The 22110-nt window shown below is 41.8% G+C and overlaps 1 protein-coding gene across 2 annotated transcripts in view; it reads right to left on the reverse strand.

The window, feature by feature from the left end:
• The window catches only part of LOC6566235 (LIM/homeobox protein Lhx5), a 61180-nt gene that overhangs the window by 21434 nt on the left and 17636 nt on the right, over positions 1-22110 (reverse strand). For both annotated transcript variants that reach the window (XM_001992637.2, XM_032738992.1), the window contains exons 2-3: positions 19853-20048; positions 18084-18310 (exon numbers count right to left, since the gene is read on the reverse strand). In XM_001992637.2, the coding sequence (XP_001992673.1) occupies positions 18084-18310; positions 19853-20048 (423 nt within the window). The remainder of the gene's footprint in view (positions 1-18083; positions 18311-19852; positions 20049-22110) is intronic.

The raw sequence follows: 22110 nt of genomic DNA on the forward strand, positions 1-22110 counted from the left end.
TTTGCTTGACGGCCAAGGAAATGCTGGCAACAGATACGGCGGCCAACAGGCAACAGCCAACCACTAACAGCCAACAGCAAACAGCCAAAGTTAAAGCCAAGGCAACGCCAAATGAATTAAACAAACCAATTGTTATTGTTATTGGTGCTGTTGGTGTTTATTGTTGCTGTTGTTGCTGTTGTTGCCGTTGTTTTCCTACAACTATTTGCGAGGGTGTAGCAACAACAACCACAACGAGAACAACAAATACCACAACAATTTGTGACGCCGCATCAAAGCATGAAAAACGCGCAGAGCAACCAGCAAAAAGGGAAACATAAAAATGCCAACGAGTGGGGGTGGACGGGGAGTGTGGGGAGTGGGGAGTGAGAGCAACTTCATTTGCCCAGAGGGTTGCACAACAACAACAACACCGACGTTAGGGGAGGGGGGGTTGGGCTCAAGTTTGGGGTGGTGTGATCTGGTCTGGTGTGGTGTGGTCTGGTGTGGTGTGGTGTGGTGTGCTGTGCGTGCATGCTACACTTTACACTTCACTGAGCATGCCAAGTGGCTGACTAGAGACAAGGCAAGACAGGAAAGTAGGTGGGCGGGGCGGTGTGGTGTGGTGTGGTGCAGGTTGCCTTGCTTCGAGTATTTGTCTATAAATTTTAAATGTTGCACGCAACACAAATCGAAATTAAGTGCAAACTAACACAAAAGACAACAATACAAAACGAAACGAAGACAACGACTACTGGACACTTGGGAAATGGGTATACCGAACTGTCACTCACAGCCAACTCAGTGGCATAGCAGTGAGATTGGTGGGGGGGGGGGGGGGGGGGCACTGCACTGCACTGGACACTCATTATGAGGGAGACCCCTGACGTTTAGTCACTGACCTTGACGTGACACGCTCGCCAATTGTCGCTCAACTGCCAACACTAAATGCCAACGATGAGCACTGCTAAAGGACGTCCATTTGCGCCTCCCAACTTGCTGCTTTCACACATTCCGAGAATTGGCTCCAAGTGTTTTTTGGAAAAAATACTTGGAAAACATGAATTGGTGTGTAGATTAGTAAGTAGTTATTGACATACTTTTCTTTTCTGTCAAATTATAAAACGGGGCTGAGCGCAACTGGCACTATACATTTCTTGAACGCATTCAAAATCAGTGACGATTGTGCAATTTGCCATATAAAAGGGTTTTTTGTTGAACCCAAAATCCAATCGTAGTTAATAGATTACAATTTATGAAAATCTGGTTACGCCTTGATTGTAGTCTCCAAAGTATCACTTGACACTTGCTAGAGATATTTTCCAAATGAATAATAAATTTCAAATTGATTTCGATATTAAGAATGGGGTAAAATGACAGAAAATATATTGAAATTAATTTCGCAAGTTCAAATCTTCAAGTTATTGGCTGCCTAAGCAAAATATTATTTCCGATAAGAATTGGGATAGCTTTTGTGGTAGAGGAGGACAGAAGGTCGGAAGAGAAGTTGCTGTGGACGCGACATGAGGATTATTCAGAGAGAATATCTATATGGCTATATGGGTGGAGATAAATGCTCGTCTCATATTTATGACCAATTACAATTGGTCACATATATATTTATATGTATGTCGTGCTCTGTCTCTGTCTCGCTGTCTCTGTCTCTGTCTACCCCCTCTGTTTATGTTTAGCTACCCCAAGCACTCCGTTCAAGACATTGTTTTGATTGGCATTACGGGCAAAAGCAGCAGGCAGCAGGCAGCAGGCAGCAGAAACAAAGCCATCTCAAATGATAAAGGAATGGGAGTTAAGTTAAGGGGTTGGGGGGTCACGACGGGTTCGAGTTCAAATTTTGCTTTGGGTTTGCTTTTTGCTACTATATTTATATTTATTCTTTTCTGTTTCTGCTTTGGCATCAGCGCGTTCTGTTACCTCTCGGGTAAAGAACTATGCTGCTGCTGCCGCTGCTGCTACTGCTGCTGCTGGCATTACTTAGTTGTGGTTGTTGTTATTGTTGCTGTTTGTTGTTGTTGTTGGTGTGCTGTTTGTTGTTGCCGTGGCTTGTCGCTAGAGGCAAATGCCGTTTGGAATGGCAGAGGTAACAAAATTGCTTGCAAGTCGCTTCAAAACCGGCCGCATTTGTGGGCATTTGTAAAGTGATCCTTTTTGCCATGTTGGTTTAACGGGCAGGACCTTTTTCATTCTTGTTGCTGCTGCTACTGCTGCTGCTGCTGCTTCTCTGCTGCTGTTTTTGTTGTCCCTGTTTACGTCAGCGTTGCCTAAAGCAACAGGATTTTCAGCCAACGCGCCCTGGCAAACGCGTTGAGCTGTGCCAAAAAGGATTTACATAGCCCACGACGAGCTCTGACATCTGTGCGTGTGTGTTTTGTACAATATTTAAAATGCGCTCTGCTCTTATTTTTGTTTTCTTTTTTGTTGCTGCTGTTATTGTTGTTGTTGTTGCGGAAATTGATACCAAGTTGCGCATTTCCCAACTGCTGCTGCTGCTGCTGCTGCTGTGTCTGCTTCTCTGCTCTGCCAAGTCTTGTCTCTGCCCCACTTCTATTGTTTTTATTGTTGTGTGTTTTCTGTTTTCTGTTTTCTGTTATTCTTTCATTTCAACGCGCCCGCTAAAGGGTCGCTAAAGGTGTCTCAACGATACACAGAAAACACAACAAAAACAAGAAACAAGCAAAAATTCAAACAAAATGGCCTCCCCAAAGAGACATTCGGGCTTTTTACATTAAAGGAATTGCAAGCATTTTGAATTTTGTCTAAAACGTTTAAGAATAACTCACAAAGTTGTACAATAATTGATATTGAAGAGAGACAGAGAGAAACAAAGACAGAGAGAAAGAGAGAAGGAGAGTGGGAAACAAGTAAATTGATAACAAATAAAATGTATTTTTAAATAGTATGTGCAATTCTTGCGAATACGAAAATCATTTGTGATTTGTCAATTGCTTTTGCAACAGTTGCTGCTTGCCACAGTCTGTTTGCCCCTGATCCGCGTCTGCGATTTGCGTGTGTGTTTGGAAAGTGGTTGTCATACGACGACTTAAGAGCCAAGACCAAAAGCGAAAAGCCAAAAACCAAAACCATTCCGTCTGTCAGTCTGTCATATTACCACCAAAGAATCTTTGCTACGTTCGTTTGATCCGTAAAAAGATCTGTTTTACAAATCCCTGGCGAGCAGCGGAGCGAGTTTTGCTGTGCCGCATCATAATCCCGGCGCGCTGATCTCTGATCTATGATCGCGTGGGCAGGTAGACGACATAAACAACAACAGCAGCAGCAGCAGCAGCAGCAGCAGTAACAACAATTGGTTGTGGCCTGTTCCCGTTCCCGTTCCCAATCCCTGTCCCTATCCCTGTCCCTGGCCCGATATCGATACCGATACCGATCCGGCCTGACTTAGGCTCGCTTTTCGACACTTTGTTTGGCACGGTTTAAGCCAATTGTTAATCGCCTGGCGGGCACACAAGCCGCAAGGGTAGCCGGGTGCGGGCTCGAGCATGGGCCTGGCCATGGCCATAATCCCAATTGACAAAAGTCAACAAAGCGCATCAATTCATTTGCAATTCATGCAGATGGAGGCGGGAGATGTTTTTGTTAACCTTGTTCCCTTCTCTATCTCTAACTCTCTCTGTGCGTGTGTGTGTGTGTGTGTGTCAGCGTGTGTGTGTGTGGTCCACACTAGAACTTGTGTTGTCAACAATTTGTCATGTGAGCATCGAGCTGTGTCGCTCTTAGCTGTGGGCGGAATTCAGCTCCAATGTGTGTTGCGAGTAGTAAGACCAAGTCATACGACATTTCAAGTAACTACGATTAAGTTTTTATACTTTGACACTGTCCGTCCGTCTGTCCGTATGACTGTCTGTAGAGTTAGAGACTTGAAACTTGAAACGTATTCCAGTCTGTGCCCGTGCGTTCACTAGGAGGCTGGAGAATTGATAAGATCGATAATCGCAATTCTATAAATCCATATATCTTCCACAATTTGGAAGCTAGATTCACCATATCGTAAAGATATATAAGGCTAGTAACACTCCAGAAATACAATTTTTAGCCACGCACAATCCCCTCCTAATATTAAGCCAAACTTCGAGGATAGATTACGAGGAACTTCCAACAAATATTGGTATTTCACATACCCGCACGTGTTACCAGACCAGAGTAGTTCGCAACGCTCTCACTTGTTTTTGTTTAATTTGATTTTAGCTTTGTTACAGCGAATCATTTAATAAAAGTTTACTTATTTCTACCAATGTCTAACAATAAGACCTTCTAATATATATATATGGAAAACAATGTGTCATATCAAAGATTCAGTTCACTTTCTTTATATTTATACTCGTTTTGTAATTTGAAAATATTTTGGTAATGCTTGATATTCTGGAAACCTGGGATAATTGTTGTTGGAACTAGTTTGCACGAGTTTTTACTCGCTTTGTGTCTAGTATCATTTGCTTGTCTGTCATTTGGAGTATGGCATGTATGGTATATGGTATATGGTATATGGTGTATGATGGCATGGTGTGCCCTGCATTTTCCAATTTTCAGAACGGCCTTCAGTCAATATTTTCCCATTGCGTTTTTCCTTTCTTTTTTTCTTCTTTTTTTCTTGCCTTTGCTATGTTTCTTTATTGTGTGTGGTGCTCGTTTGTTGTTGTTAGTATTCTGATGTCTGTCAAACATATCAATTTCAAAGAGTATACCAAATTTTTTCCTGCACTCACACACTCACAGATGCACTCACATATTCGTTTACTGATATTCGTTTTTCTTCTTCTCTTTTTTTTCTGACATGCTTTGCGTTTTACATGCATTGTTTTTGTTGTTCTTGTTTATACATAAATTGTCTGTCAGCGTTTTTGCCTACATAGATTTTTGACATGTTTATGTGATTGATTGCAACACCTCCTCGCTCCAGGCACCGTCACGCAAAAAAAAATAAAAATAAATAAATAAAATAAAAATAAAATTGAAAGAGATCAATTGAAGCAAAGTTAACAAATAAAAATCACAGTCGAATTTATATGTGCCATAAGCGAACAACAGAAACAACAATAAAACAGCAACAAATCGATTAATACATAAGCAAAACATATAAGTGAAAAAAATAAAGAATTACGCACCAAAAAGGTAAGGAAAAAGAAGAGATTTAGTTCGAAAACGTTTCTTAAACGATTTGCGACACTAATAAATAAGTCTCCCGATACTCAAGCCCATAACTCTTGAGTGCAAATATTTCGAGTATTTTTATACCGAACACTCTTGCCAAGTATTCAGATTGGTTGCTGTTTATTTATTTATGCTCATTGCGTTTATCATTTGTGACATTTGCATAGCGCCGGCGGCGCGTGGGCCGCTCCCAGAGCACCGAAAGAAACATCCGTGAAATTCTCGCAGCTTGCTGATTTTTATAGCTACTCCTCTCAGCGCCTCAGCCGCTGCCAAGCCCCAGCCCAGATGGTTGGCTCATAGCTCCCCAGTTGCCAGTTTAAGAACTGCAACGTCTCAAGCTTTATGCGACTGTAAAAATCTGGGCAAATTTATGCGCAAATTTGATGGCAGCTGCGGATGCCGGGAGGGGGCAGTGCGGGGATTATGCAGTGGCGAGTGCGAGCTGCTGAGGAAGCAGTAACCCACTTGATAACTAGTCAGAGCCCCCAGCAGCGACAATCAGTGTGTATGCCATTCAATAATTTTGAGCAGGTAAAAAAGGTTGTCCCAGAGCCTTAAGGAAAACTATATTCTATATATAATAACTATAAATATATAATAAATATATATATAACTATATTAAATAGAAATAAAAATAAATAAAGACAAATCTATTTTTATTTATAATTATTGGATATTGGCAAAACTAAAGCACGTCTTAAATTCAAATGCAATATTATGCAAAGTATGATTTGCAAGGCCTTTTTGCATATTATCTGTTTCTCAACTTACTCACTATGTCAATATATACATAAATTCTGAAATACAGATTCACCACAGCATATTGCTGGCTATGCAGAAGAAACTTGTAATTTTTGGTCTTCGTTGCTCTGACTGGGTGCATTACCTCCATAACTAATCATTATGTTATGTTTGTGGGTCAATTGTTAAATTACTTCTTCCCACTTTCTCTTTAATATTGTTCTACTAATTATTCTTTGTATGAACCTTTCAAGTACTCTATAATGTATACAATTGACTTTTTCAATTGCCTTTGTGGTTGGACAACCTTGCTAACTCATATTATTTGTTGTATATTTTTGGCCTAATTGTGTTTATTTCTGAACGTTCCCGAATCCATGCAATAGTTTTGCATTAAAACACCCCCAGAAATCTCACAAAGTTTGCTTATTTTTACATTTTGATACTCAATATTTAATTTGAGGTTCAATTTAATTTATTTTTCCTATTTGTTTTTGTGCCGACTAGTATTAGTTTATACAAATTCATTCAAGTCACAATATTTGCCTAACCCAGCTAAATACTATGTCCCACACTCAAATCATCATATTCAGTCATAATCATTATTATTAACGCTCCGATCTCCAATTTCCAGTCTGAAACCCAAATCGAACGTTGCGTTGCTTTGCGTTCAGGCGCAAACCGCGCGAGAGCCATAAAAATGCATTTGGCTTGACCCACTTTGCTGCCAAAACGACCCACTCAAATGGCTGACTGGCGGCTAGCTGACTGACTCTGGCTCCTAGAGTCCCTGACTGACTGTTGACAGTTTTCGATAACTGATTTTTGTTGCGTGCGTGTGTGTGTGTGCGTGTGTGTGAGTGTGTGTGTTTGTGTATATTTGGAGCTAATCAGCAAAATGCGAGCTTTTCGATTTTCATTGTGCTGTAAACTGACTCAGAGATAGGATCGACAGATCGAGTCACAAAAAACTGAGTCACATTTTTGGGAACGGCTGCAATTTCCAGCTGCAGTTGATAGATTTTCATTTAGTTAAGTGACTCATGCCAAAAAAAAAAAAAAGCGGAGAAAAATAAAAAGCAAACTAAGCATCTCTGCCTCCCGTGTGCCTGCCTATAATCGTAAGTTGTTGTTATTGCTGTTCCATTTATAGCCGCTATTTAACGTTTTTTCAAGCGAAAAACTTTGTTTCACGCGCATTACGAGTACGTCAAAGTCGAAGTCAAGACTCAAAAATTAACCTACAAAAAAGCACACACACACACACACAAATACACAACAAAGAATAAAATAAAGGTTTCCCCTGTTTCTCTGTCTCTCCCTGGCTGACTGTGGTAAGAGCCCATTAAAAATAGCTTTAAAATGGCTGTAAAAATAAAGGCAAACTACAAATAAAATAACCATAAAATGCGCATCAAGTGCGGGCCTTAACAGCCCGAACAAGCCGAACTAGAAACCCAAAACGGAGCCAAGTGTATTCAAGTGAGGGCTTTTCGCTTCTAGAAGCAAGTCCAATGAAAAGCCACAGAGCCACAGAGCCACGGAGCCCCAAATACATATGAAAATGCCAGAGCAAGTACAAAATTACGGAACGGCTGGGAGTATGTTGAGAATATGTCCACAATTATTGGAATTTATATATCAGTCTTCGGAGAGCATTTGTTTATTTTTTAACGCATAATCAAAGAGAAATGCAAACGTGCTCAGAAATGGCTGTAGTCGGAAAGCTCGACTGGCAGATACCCAAAACTAAGCTAATAGTGTTCTCAATTACTGAAGAGTTATTCATAAATAGTTACATACTTTTGCATAACTTCAGAATACCCCCATCAGTGTGTGTAGGGTATAGCAAAAATAAAAGAAAATGCAACACATTCATTTTGATAAGGAATAGTTTAAACAACGGGAGGAGGCACATGACAAGAGTTGGGTGTGTGCAGCGGCAGGGGGCGAGTATCGACGAGTATCCACAAATGACAGCAGCGCAGACATATGAAGGCATGTGTGTGAGTGTGTGCGATGTGCCACAACAATTATAATAACAACAACAATAACAGCTCACAAACACAGCTGGTCCCTCTCTCGGCGATTCAGGCAACCGCAAAAGGCAGCCGTCTCCTGAGTACTGTTAGCAGCTCCTGACTTTCGGCAGGAGGACTCGAAAGGGTGAGCTTCTACAGCAGCTAAACAAACCGGGCATGGATACCTCGGCGAACAAGCAGAGGTTCGACCTCTCTGGATCTGGATGAAGTCGCGCTGAGGAAGAAATTTGGTTTGCAGGAGCTAACACTGGAGCACATCACGTTGTGTTAGGCGTATGGTAGACCCAAATGGCAACGATTAGGCTACCAGCAGATAGCGCAAGGAAAACATTGTCTCTTGGCGTCCTAAAAGTGAGAAGGGCATAGACATTACTAAGTACTTCGGATGTCTGGAGTTTGTAACTTAACAGCTGCTTCAGGGCTGCAACCTCATAGACTTTGCAGATAACCTGATAGATGCAAAATGCTAGCAGACATACAGATGCTAGTCAACAACGACATAGTCAAATCAAAGGGGTCAATTAAACACCTGGGTGTCATGCTGGACAATGGGCTCAGCTTCCGGCCCCGTATTGAGCAGGCAAACTGGTGCCCTCTCGCGCATGGTCGACTTGGGCAACGGTAGTGTTCGATAAGAAGAGACTGCAGAGAAAGCAGCCGTGGTCCAAGCGGAAATGTGGCTAGTTGACATACTAGCGAACGAAATGATGGAGATTAGCGCTACTCGGGCAGCATTGGGGGACCCTATCCCAATGGAGGCTCTCCGAAGGTCGCCGAAGAAAGGAAGATGGACACATCGCCTAAGCCTCAATTCTCAATGGAATTAATAGTTTTTAACAATTTCTTACAGGTCACGGCTGTTGCAGGAGCTACCTGCGCAAACTTAGGCACGAGGACATTCCATTGTGTCCGACCTGGCCAAGCGCCACAGAGGCCATCTCATCATAGGCATTCTGCACTGGCGTTGTCAATGAACCGTGCATGCAGTTGGCCGGAGCCTTCTGTATCTGTAGAAGCTGCTCAAACATTTAATCTATATAGATATGTATGTGCATATACAGATAAGGTATACCTCCATGATATTTATATATATCATGTACACGATTCCAATACCTCATTTTCAGATTCTTGGCTGAGGCTGAGGTCGCACAACACAAAACGCACAAGAACGAAATTTAGATTGGATTGGCGCTCGACTTTGGTTAGCTTGAAGCTTTATAGCTTAAAGCCAGCACAGGAATTTTGAGCGCTCCTCTCCCCAAAGGCCCCCGCCTTCGAACCAGCAATTGTTGTGTTTTATTTATGGCAACGAGCAGCAGCAGCAGCAAACCAGAAAAACCAAATGAGAGAGAGAGAGAGAGAGAAAGAGAGAAATAAAAAAAAATATATATATATAAGAATTATCAAAATCGATTTCGTATTTTTCGCAATTCTAAGCTTTTAGCCAGCTTTGTGCGGCCTTAAGTCAGCTTCATGCAACAATCCTACAGGCCCCACACGGACACCGTGCTGGCTGGCGCTGTCCAACCCATGCTCCCCACAGATATTTTGTGCGCAAAGCTCTTCACATTTCCGTTTCCGTTTTGTATACATAACCTCAATTCAGCATTTTGGCATAGCCAGCACGAAGCACACGTCTTCTGCCAGTCCCTGCCTGCCCCCATTCCCCCTAACCGTACCTCATCGACCAGTGCTCTGCTCTCGATTTGAGCTCTTTCAAGCCAACCCACAAGTCCCAACATTCAACATCTAACATTCATTCAGCCTCCCCATACCCCATACCCCATAGCTCAGCCCCCTATCCCCTGTCCCCTCGGACCCAACATCACATCTTTGGCAGAAGCCTTACAAACGCCACCTGCAGCTCTGGCGCTTTGCGTGCTTTTGGTTTCGACAGTTGGATTTGTGCTGCGACCTCAGAGCAACCCCCAATCAACACTCACACATATATCCCCTAGCAACCCTAGCAACCCCAACCTCCCACAATACCCCCGCCCCGCCCTGCCCCATCGCAGCCACAGCCGCAGCACCATCCATGGCCGCACAATTCTTTTGTTTCGTTTAGTTGAGCTTCTATTTTTTTGCAGGCTGCTGCTGCTCCTGCTGCTGCTGCTGCTGCTTCTATTGTTGCTGTTGTTGCAGCCTTGCTGTTTTCTTAGTCAGCCACCAACGCCAAATCCGCCAAGCCACCCTGTGGGGCTTAGTGGCAGCCAGTTGCCCCTTCTCCTCTTCTCCCCTGTCGTCTCATCATTCATTCTCCATTCCATCACTCCTCTCTCCCTCTCTTCCTCGTTTCATGTGCAGCAACCCCAGCGCAGTGTCTAACACGCTTTTTCTCGTTCGCTCGCACACTCGCGCACTCCCTCGCACCACCCACTCCCACTCCGTCTCCGTCTCCCTCTCTCTCTCTCTCTCTCTTACTCTATCTCCCTTTTACACTAACGCTTTTTTTTTTGGCTCATTTCTCGCGTTAGTTGACGCTGTCTCGCTCTGGTTTTAGCCGCCGGCCAGCCTTTTTTTCATTTTTTTCTATATTGTGTTGTTGTTGTTGTTGTTGTCGCAGTCGCTGTCGCAGCCAACGTCAGCGTCAGCGTTGCGTTTATCTCTGCGCTAGAGCCTCAGGGTTGGTCGTATTGTTGTTGTTGCTGTGGTTGTTGTTGCTATTGGGGGGATGGATGGCAGCGCCATGTTTCCAGCGAGAGTCCACGCACAAGTGGCGCCCTCTGGCGTCGCGTCCCAACAGGAGACTGTTGTGCTTTTCAAAATGGTTGCCCATGCTTGAAATATGACACGATTACACGTTGCCGGAAGGCGCTTGGAGTTGGGGGGCGCTTTGGGGTTGGCTGACAACAACAACAACAACAACCACAACAACAACAAAAAACCAAAAAAAATATAATAGAAATAAAAATGATGGCCAGGGCGGTTTGCACGCCTCGCATGCTCGTAAATCTCGCAGCCGTGTCTTTAAATGAGAAAAATGTGATCCAAAAAGTAAACTTTAAGACAAAATTTGTGTTGACGTTGCTGAACTTACTGCATTTTAATGATTAACCAACACAATGCAACAAATTTGGTAAATACACCCTCTTTCAAGTTAATGACTACTCAATTTTTTATTGAAGATTTATGAGAGAAAAACAACAGGGCAAACAGCAACAAGACGACAAACAGATAATGAGATATTTCGATGCTCCTGATAAGGCTGCTTCTTTCTCTCGGCTGTTAATGTAAAGTTCACTCAGTTCAACTTTGAAGAGTCGACGTATTGCTTAAGTCGCCTTTCGCATTTGCGGGTCGAGAAGTCGCTCTAGTTTTAACGGCTCGGCAACAGCAAACGGGCTCGACAATGGCCTCGTAAGTTGCCCCGACACATCATCAACATCGCAAACACTTTTGATGGCCCACTCGCAATGTTTAGACACTAAAATGATGTGGCTGGCGTTGCCGATGTCGACGTCGATGTCGATGTCGATGTGTGGCGACCCTTTAAATGCTTACGAGTTGTCATTAAGCGCAAGTCGTAGCCAAAGTCCCATAAACAATAACACAGTACTAAAGTAAATCGAACCGAACCCATCCGAATTGAGTTGACTTAAACTGTCGTGTCGCACGAGTCATTTAAAATTAGTGTATCCGTAATATGAGGACAGGTGTCGAATTGCGGCGAAGTGTTGGGGCGACTCATTTAAATATTGATTGATAGATGTCGCGACAATGCACCAGCATCAGCCACTGATATTTGTTTAACAAGAGCCAACTTCAGTTTAAGCAACCCACATTTAAATATGGTAAAGTTCTTGTTTCGAAAATAAGGTTCTTAGTTAATGTATCATTTGATCAGGAAAACAAACGTTCAGCTGAATGACGATTCAATTTTGTACTAATCTCAAAAAAAAAATCTAATTTATAGATTATTAATATTTTATTTTAGTATTTATTATATTTGTCGATTGTGTTAAGTTTAAATATAAAATAAAATCCGAATTCCGAGAAATAAAGTCATTCGAACTTAAGTAGCATAAGTAGAATTTGCTATGATTGAATTTAATGAGTTAACTATCCAATAGCTAAGTGATTTAAACACTAAAACATTTACAAATACATTACACATGAGTGCGTATGGAAAATGATCAATTAATTTTCCGCACAACACTGGATTGAGGTAATGCCCTAATCTGTTAAACAAACTCATATCAGTTTGGTTGCAAAAGTGTCGAGCACACATTCAGTCCATAATTTACTCGTTTAGACGAAAAGCCGACGAGTACCCGCTAGATTTATGACTGGGCTAAAAAAAGATGGCGACACTTTCGGTCCTTTTGCTACTTTTGCTCGCAAATCAAAGCGCCGTTTTATGTAAACTAGTTGGCAACTCGCATTTAACCAAATGATTTACGAATGTGCCTGGCATTAGATATGACAGAAAGGGCTGGCTCTAAGGGGCGACATTCGCGACACATTCGATGGTGTTTTGTGTGTGGTTGCTCTGCTGTGGTGCTCTGTGGTGTGCTGCATGTGGTATATTCTGCTCTTATCGCTCTAACAGCATCGGGCGCAAGCAATAAAAAAAAATACAACAAAAAAAAAAAAATAATAATGCCGCAGATTTATTGTTGAAAAGGCAAAAAATACCGAAATCATAATACAGCGCAGTTAACTCTGCCCCACCGGCTGCTGAGTTGGGTTCAGTTCACTTCGGTTCGGTTGGGTTTTCGGCTTGCGTTTTTTGAGCATGCGATACTGTTGACTCTCGTATATAAAGTAACCCAAAGAGTCATAAAAATAAAAAATAGCCCAAGTAAATGTCAAATAAACTTTAACGGTTTTTCTTATATTTTCTTCTCTTTTATTTTTATTTTGTATTTTTTTTTTGGTTTTTTTTTTTGTTTGTTGTTTTGCTTTGTCGTAACCAACACATGACTGCAAGAGAGAGGGACGCTGCAGGGGAAGGGAAGGGAAAGGCGTGGAAGACACACGCAAGGTGGCCATAAACTTTTTTTGTGAAGCAACAAAAACCAAAAAATAAGAAAAAAAACGCAAAAAAACAAAAACCGCCACATAAAATACAACAAACTGACCGAAACGAGCAGCAGCAGAAACAACATCAAACAGTTGTTGCCACAGTTGCAAAAACTGAAAAACTGAAACTGCAAATAAAAAAATAGTCCCCCAACGGTCAACAGCAACAACATCAACAACCCAAGCACCCTACAGGCTCTACACAAAAAGAAAGAGCGAGAGACATAGAGACTCCAAGAGACGAAGAGAGAGAGAGAGAGAGAGAGCCACAGAACCACATATAAGCCACATACTATATATATTATGTGCACCGCCAAACGACAACCGTAAATCTGCGGTATTTTTCGTGGGGCCGGCCATGAGGCAAGCACCAACAACAACAACAACAACAACAGTAATGGTCAGTGGCACCATCAGCCTTTGGGCCAGTTGGTAAGCTGGAAGCTGTAAACTGTAAGCTGGCTGAAAGGGCCAGCTTGAACTTTGGCATTGCCGTTGGGGGCTCTTTAATGTGGGCAGGACATGGCCTTAAACGCACACAGCAATAACAACAACAGCAACAACAGCAACAACAACAATTATTGCGATTTCTTATCTGCAGACAGAGGAAGATGTGGCAGCAAATGCTTGCTAAGAAGCCAATCGGTTAGATCGGTTGCAACGCTGCACCTGGCAATTGCAGTTGCTCACACGCGTGATTGACCCTTTCGGCCTAGTAGGCGTAGGATATGTTGCTGTTATTTTGTTTTTTTTTTTTTTGTTATTCTTATTTATTTGTATTTGTTATACCTTGGAGTATATTGACCAGAAACTTATCATTTGCATCTGCGTCAGACCAAGTCTTGAGCCTTGATACGCATCCAAGTGCAAGTCGCTGGAATATAGTCTATAATTTTTATGGATAGATTACTGATCATCTTTTCAAATGGTCAATCCACGACCATCTTCGCCTCCTATTTTCAGCTGGTATTCAATTGGTATTAGAATATTTCGCAGTTTGTTTTGTATGAATATTGTTTTGTTGCATTTTGGTAATGCCGTCGATGTGATTGTATTAGAGACTCATCACAATTCGCAATAAAACACACGTACTACATCCATTGTGTATATATGTGTGTGCCACTTTAATGTGCTATAAAACAAATGCAATAGTCCAAAGAAGATGTTGTATTTGTATATATTAACTTATGCTTTCAATCTATATATCTAAATAAATTAACAGCTTGAAGTTCACGGTTAGACTTTAAGCTATAATTGGATTTAACTTACACCACTTCAACATAGTTCAACATTTATTAAATAAATGCTATGAATTATGCAATTATACTTGTAAATATATATTTAGAGAGTCCCTCATAACTATATTAAACAATTTAGTTTTAGTATTTGGAATTATCACTAACGTTCAGTGACATTGAAAATGTTTTGATTTCGACAGAGCTTGTTTATTTCTTACATAAAGAAAACCAAAATTGTAAGCTTACTCTTGACATTGATAACCGTTGCCAGCAGCGGTTTATTTTCAGCTTATTTTTTGCATACTAGTGCTCATTAAATACTAATCTGTAGATTCAATCTTTATCCATAACACTATCAGTAACACTATCTCTATCGCTTACAGCTGTGCTCATTAAATTTCAATCCCTTAGATTCACTCTATGTCTGTCTCTGTATCCAAGTTCCTTTCCCTATATATATGTATATATATTTTATATATATATATATATTTATATATATATATGTATCAGTAACGATCCACCTAATACTGCAACTCAATTTATGTTCTCAATTTTGAGTACCGTTCGCTTTATTGTCTTTGCCTTCTTGTGTGTTTTATTGTCATTGTGGCTTATCACTTGCGGTCTCACTCTCTTCCTTCAGCTGACTCTCAGTATCTCCCATCTCTCTCCCTCTCTCTCTCTCGCTCTCGCTCTCGCTATTTCTCATTTGCTCTCATTTATTTCAGCGCTGCCTTATGCTCTTTGCCTAGGCCTCCGAATCTACCTGCCACAAAATTGTTGCCATATTTATTGATATTGGTACTGTTGCTGCCTGTTTATTGATTATCAACCAGCAAACAGTTTAATTTATATGACAAGTCATAAATTCTCTCGCTGAACTGCGTAAGTTTTTCATTTCAGCATATGATTTTTCTTGGCTGTTGTTTTTTTTTGCTTTTATTTATTGTTGTATCTCGTTGTAAGCATCGTTAACGTCACTTGCCGATGGTACAATGCGGCGTATACGCAATTTTGCAATGCTTAACATTATTTGTCTGTTTGCTTGCACATTTTCCGACGGCGTTTTGCGTTTCGCGCACGTTACATTTAAGGCGATTTGCTAAGTGAAAAATCCGTTGCACGTAATTAACGCAATTAAAATCAAAACATTAATGACCTGCGCTCGGCTCCACGACGTCGGCAGCGACATCAGCGCCGCAGCCAGAGCCGGCGTAGGCGTTGACGTCAACGGGAACGGTGACGGCTACGGCTACGTCGACGCCAAGCCGCTGCTCACACATACACCAGATACACACACACACACACACACACACGCATGCACACACACACACTTGCCAACAAATTTGGGCAACTGCGAAAGAAAAAATTCAAAACAAAATCAAGTCAAAATATTCTTCCACAGCTGCTTAATGTTGTTTAACTCTGCTGCATATGTGTATGTGTGTGTGTGTGTGTGTGTGTGTGTGTGTGTGTGTGTGTGTGTGTGTGTGTGCTGTGCTGTGCGAAGTAAAAAGCAGCTTGCCTACGTTTATGGGCAACAGCTCTAAAAAAAAGTTAAGAACAAATAAGTAAAAGCCATGCCATTTTGTGGCTCAGCACAAGCCAAATGTTTTTGTGCTGCCAACGTTGACGGCGACGTCGCTGCGCAGACGCGTATGCATGGATGTGTGTGTGTGTGTGTGTGTGAGTGTGTGTGTGTGTGTATATATGAGACATCGCCAAGTGCGCAGCTGCCTGGAGAAAGCTCTTACGCTCTCCGCTATAACATGTCTCCATGTCTCCATTTTTCTCTGGCCTTTAAAGTATCTCTCTCTCTCTCTCTCTCTTATTTGCTGCTGGTTTCCTCTCGCGACGGGCTGCCAGCACCAACAAAAATGGCAGCGTTGAAATATTTAACGTCGCTAAGTATACCACAAAAATATTTGCCAAAAGCCTGTGCCACCAGCAACAACAACCACAACAACAATTGATGTAAAATTTAAAGTTATTGCAGCAACACAAAAAAATAAAGCTGTTGAAAATGAAAATATTCTGCGACAGCGAAGCTAATGCGAGGCGTTGCTGCGTGTGACAGCAGTCACCGTATACCTCATTGTGTGTGTGTGTGTGTGTGTGTGTGTGTGTATAAAAGAGAACGGGTGTGTGTGTGTCTGTGTGTGTGGGCTGAGCACTTAAAGCTTTAATTAGCCTCCCTAAATAATTATGTCGCTCTTTTGCAGTAACAATAACAATAACATGAACAGGCAAACTTTAAAGAAAAGTATTTCAACTAGTCGGAAACAGCTTTAGCTTCAGCCAGGCTGGTTAGGCTGGCTACCAACTTGTTTTTATCCGGGTATAAGGACTGCTTGCAAGGCGTTAAGTACATAAGATGCAGTTTAAAGAAACGAACATTTTGTGGAGACGATTGGACTTGATATCTAACAAAATAAATGAATGAATTTAATTGAATAATAATAAACAGAATGTCCTCAAAAAAGAGCCTTATTTGTGTGTGTTGAAAGGCATCTAAAAAGCAGAACAGAACAGAAACTCTCTTTTGCTTTGGCACTCAAATCTAAAGTTGGTCTTAAAGTTTAAGGATTATCAAGCAACAAAACCACACTAAGCATTGCAAGAAACATTTATTGAAAGTTGGCCAAGAAAGGCAACTAAATTGCATATATATACATTTGTTTAGATATATAAATATAAATGAAGAGGGCTGTATTTGCAAATGTTTAAAATGTATTCTAATCTGAAGCAAAATCATCAGAAATAAAGCGAAATTTATGACTACAGAAAATGGACGCCCTCAGGTATGCTTTGAACCCGAGTGCTCTGTGTGGCAAGTGTGTATTTTTGTGGGGTGTTGTGTGGGGTGCATCGGTGTCAGTGTGAATGTGAGTGTGAGTGTGAGTGTTCTTGTGTTTGTGAGTGTGAGTGTGAGTGTGAGTAGATGTGTTATCTTATGCATGCGCTTTGCGTTTGTGTAAATATTTGCCAAGCGTTTAGCTCTGGAATTGTAAACGCTAAAGCGAGTTTGCTAAAAAAAAGTTAAATTGCTGCAGTCGGAAGTATCCGACTGTGTAATACCCTAACACACTGTTTCTGCCGGATATGGATGAATGGACTTATGAAATTTGATGGCTCTAGCTCTAAGTCTGTAAACTGTAAACTTTCTCGATATTAAGGGGTGATATGCCAGTCTAGAACTCTTAACTGCAACTTGGTCAAACGCATGCACGACATGCTTGATTTTCCACGATATTTCATGCGGAGCCATCATAAACGATGAAAGTACACAGATAATACAAAATCAACAGAGCGCATTAACAGCAGCAACAAACAACAGCACTGGTTGAGCGCTAATATCAAGAATTATAATAACAACGCAAAAGTTATCCGCACGATAATTTGAATGGCAAATATTTCTATATTCAACTATAAACAATTAGTGCAAACGAAAATATAACGCGCTGGGTGGCCAAAAATTGAAATATTTGCGCAAAGCATCAACAACAAAAACAACCCAAACAAAGCAGCAGCAGCAACAGCAACAGCAGCAACAACAATTGGCCATCAAAATGCGCCTAAATACACCCAAAGCTTCAACGGAAGCCAAGTCCCCAGAAGCCACCCAGTTACCTATTCCCCTGACCACATCCCGCTGTCAAAGGAATGTTGCATGTGCAACGCATTGTGCGAGGATTTTTGTATTGCTTTTATAGATAGAGCGAGGAGCAGCCATAGAAAAAACAATAGAGAGGCTCGCTTTGGTTTGGGTTGCTCAAAACGTTGCAATTACCATGGATGAGTCCCCAGCGAGTGAGAGAATGAGAAAGAGAGCTATAAAAAGAGATTTATGATTTTGGGCAGACTTTCCACTTACCGCTCAGCGAATTGTGGCCGCAGGATGGCGCCTTGCCCAGCAGATAGTCGTCCTTGCAGATAAACTTATTGTCATCCAGCACGTAGAGCTGTTCGCCGGTGCTCAGCTGCTTGCGACAAATGCAGCATGTGAAACAGTTCAAATGGAACACCTTATCCCTGGGCTTTCGCACCAGATCCGATGGGGCGATGCCTTGGCCACAGCCGCTGCATTTGGTGCCGTAACGTCTTCGCGGTTAACGGAGTGGGGGAGATATAGAAGAAAATTGAAAAAAATGTCAGAGATCGTTGCAGATGCTGATTAATGCTGATGATTTGACAAAAGCATTGGTAAGTCGGCTGAGCAGTTACAAATTTGAGATCTGTCTAATTTGGAATTAATACATTTATTTAATTGGCATTAATCATAATATAGAATAATAGTCCAATTGCTGTGCAACATTTTTTCAAAATGTGTCTGTGAGATTGTCTAAGAGATTCTTAATGTAAAATAAAACAAGTGAGAAAGTTGAAGTCGGTCCTAACCGACTGCCAAATACGGAGGTTCCTGCTTATCTAGCCTCCAAGTTTGGCTTTAAAATGCATATAGGTTTTGGAGAATTTTTGGGGCATGACTGAAAGAATTATTGATGCAATTTCCTACTAATTCACCGTCCAAGTTTCATAGCTATTGCTTTGAATTGCAAGAGATATATCTGAAGATTTATGTGAAGGAGTTTACCAGCAAACTTCTTCCAAGTTTGGTGGCTCTATCTTTAAGTGTGTGCCAGATATGCAGTTCTATCGACTGACTTTTTCAGAAATATCGCTCTTGGCAATGAAAATGTTTTTATCGCTACTTAAAGACGGTTACCGGTAATATACCATCCAAATCTGACTCAAATCTTTGAAAGCGGGGGTAGGCTGAAGACATTGAAAATGGGCGTGGCATATGCTGATATTTGAAGAACATCGCCAACAACCTACCAACCGAATTTGATGACCGTATATTTAAGATTATGCGCGATACGTGGCTTTATCGATATATAATGATCGATTTTTATCGATTTCCTTGAATCCTAGTGGATTGCAATTTTTTACTTTGGCTGACAAGGCTTTAGATTGTTTGGATTAAGGATGACATTGCAGAATACCAACATTCTCTGAATAGCTCTTGGTATCAGACGATAATAGCTGCAGTCCGCTTGTGAGTGCGATTGTCCAAGGCTTACATAGAATCCTGCAGCCGATAGGGCAGAGGAGGAAGGCGACACTTGAGTTGGCTTGACTTGGCCAACTGGCGGACAGTCTTAACTATTGTTGTTATTGATTGGCTGTCCGAAAGCCGAGAGTTGGCAATTGCCCGATGCGCTTTGTAATTTAGCAGTTGGCAGTTGAATTTGATTTCATTTCATTTGTGCAGGTGTTTTGCATGTTAATTGATTTCGCTGCTCGTTGCCTTTTTTATACAATAGTTTTTTCTTTGTTTTTTTATGTATTTTTTTTTTTTTTCAATTAAAAAAATGTTTTATGCAAAGTGAAATCAGATGGAAGCGTACAAGGGACGTAGGACACACAGACAAGGGACAATAGACTAAGGACAATGGCTGGCACAAGTAAGCCAAAGAACTGAGTTAACATTCAACACTTGACTTTTATTCATCGGGTTAATTGCTCTGCATTTGCTTAGCTGATTGATTGGCTCGAGCATTGATTTGGCGGGCCCATTCCATTACCAATGGCAGACCTATTGCCTTAACTTCTTACTATTCTCTATGCCTTTGTACTCACCTGAAGAAATCGTTGCGACAATAAAGCTTAGACTCGCGGCTGAAACATTTGTCCGTCAGAGGCTGGAGGCATTCGCAGCATCTCACGCAGGACGCGTGCCAGGCTCTCTCCAGGACATTCAGCAGAAATTTGTCCAAAATTGGCTTGTTGCAGCCGGCACAAGGATCGCCAACGCCGACCGGCGGCTCGCTGCGACCTACAGATGAAGAAACATTTTACTTTTACTTATGAAATATTGCTGCTAAGTTTTATTTTATGATTTATTCAATCAGAACAAAATCGCGCTGAATTTAAGCAAATAAATACAAGAATACAAATTTTTACTGAGTGTAGACTTATTGCTATAGATTCTTCAGAAGCAGAAAAGCCGATTAGTCAATGCTTAAAACAGTAATGAATTCAAAATATATAAAGTAGACATAATTTTATTGCCTACTTCAAGTATATAAATAAATTTGAGTAGCTGTCAACTATAGACTTGCCCGTCTAAACTAAGTCGAAATTCAGAGCATATCCCTGTTTATTCCGAAGTCATTACTATATAGCATTCGGTGGGTTTAATTTCTTACAAATATAATGCAATTTTATTATTATTTTACAAATGATTTAAGTAAAACGAAATTTATTGAAGTATTCCAGGCGATTATGGTGCTGGTTAGGGGTACTTTCATTGCTCCAGCCACACCTTCAAATGTCGTTAACGAACTTGGCTTGAAGTGAAAAACAGAACTCAAATGCTTTTGTTGACCTTTGCTATTATGTGCTCTCAACTGTTGTGCGCCAAAATCCTTTGAGGCGCAAATTAGCACCTCGCTGGTGCCTCCAGTAGCTGACGTGTGGAGCAGGGGGAGAGGCGAGGCTGCTCATTAAGCTTGCACATGTGAACGCGTATTTGTGTGTGTGTGCGTGTGCGTGTGTGTGTGTGCGTGTGTGTGTGTGTGTGCCTTCGAGTAAAAGAGCAATTCCTGTCTGGACGCAAACATTTGACGTACACTGTGCACGCAATACACCATTTCCAAATGCACAAAATTTACAAATGCACAAAGTCAAGTTGGACACAAAATGTGGGATGGGTTGCGAGTGATGGGAGAGAAGGGATGGGAAGGGAAGGGATATTATATTACACCTGCAGATTTAGATAAATTTGGTAAACGCATACAGTGGCACAGCAACACCCGAAGGGCTGCCCACTCATTTGCACCTTTTTGCAAATTAAGTGTCCGACTGAGTGGCATATTTGCGCACAAGTGAATAACTTTGAATTGTGAATGGGGAAGGCCGAAGCCGACGCCGAAGTTGAAGCCGAAGCCGACGCCGATGCCGATGCTGATGCCAAAGCTAAAGCCAAAGTTGATGCTGAAAACTGAAAACTAAAATGCTGTGGCTCGATTCCACCCTGCGGCTAGATGGGGCTGCCTCAGAGCTGAGCTGGGGCGTGGCGCACACCCCGATAACTGCAACCGTATAATGATAGACGCCAAGCACGGCCCGAGGGCTGCTTCCACTTGCCAAGTGGAGAGACCATAGTTCACAGTCTCCATCTTCTTCTGCTCCTGCTGCTGCTGCTGCTGCTCCTGCATCTTCTTCTTCTTCATCTGATTCTGCTTTATACTCTTCCTTAATTCCCCCCAAAACTGAACCTCTTCTTCAACTGCTGTTGCTGCTGCTGCTGCTGCTGCTGGTTTAGTCAATCAGTCAATGGGCAAAGACAAAGGCAAAGGCAAAGCTTTGCTCTAAACGTTTTCCAAAAAATGCGAGGTAAAAAGTGTTGTGCCCACGGGGCATATTTAAGACGGGACCACAGTAAATAAATGTATAGGGCGGGGCTTGGATCAGCTCCAACTCCAGCCTCACAGTCAGGTATAAAGTCGTTTGCTTGTCTGTCTGTCTGTCTGACTGTCTGTCTGTCTGTCTGTCTGACTGTGAGTGCGTGTGTGTGTGTGTGAAATTTATTTTCATTCAAAAAGTTTTGCACTTTATATGCTCAAGCAGCCAGAATGAGTTGAGTCCAGTCAAGTGAAGTGCAAAGGGTTGCCAAAAGCGGTCGAGGGAAAAAAGAAGGGGCAGAGAATGGGGTTGGGGCGTTGTCCATAGCCATGCCCCCACATCCGGGCTAAGCTTGGGCAGTAAAATCAGCAGCAGCAGCAGCAGCAGCAGCGGCTTCAAGCGAGCGCATTAATAATGCTATTAAAGACAAGTTTCGCGTTGCTCATACGCCCCGAGTGACAGTAGCCGAAAATGAATGCATGAATGAATGA

This window comes from Drosophila grimshawi, unplaced genomic scaffold (assembly GCF_018153295.1).
Source record: "Drosophila grimshawi isolate 15287-2541.00 unplaced genomic scaffold, ASM1815329v1 contig_848, whole genome shotgun sequence".
In the NCBI taxonomy this organism is placed as follows: domain Eukaryota; kingdom Metazoa; phylum Arthropoda; class Insecta; order Diptera; family Drosophilidae; genus Drosophila; species Drosophila grimshawi.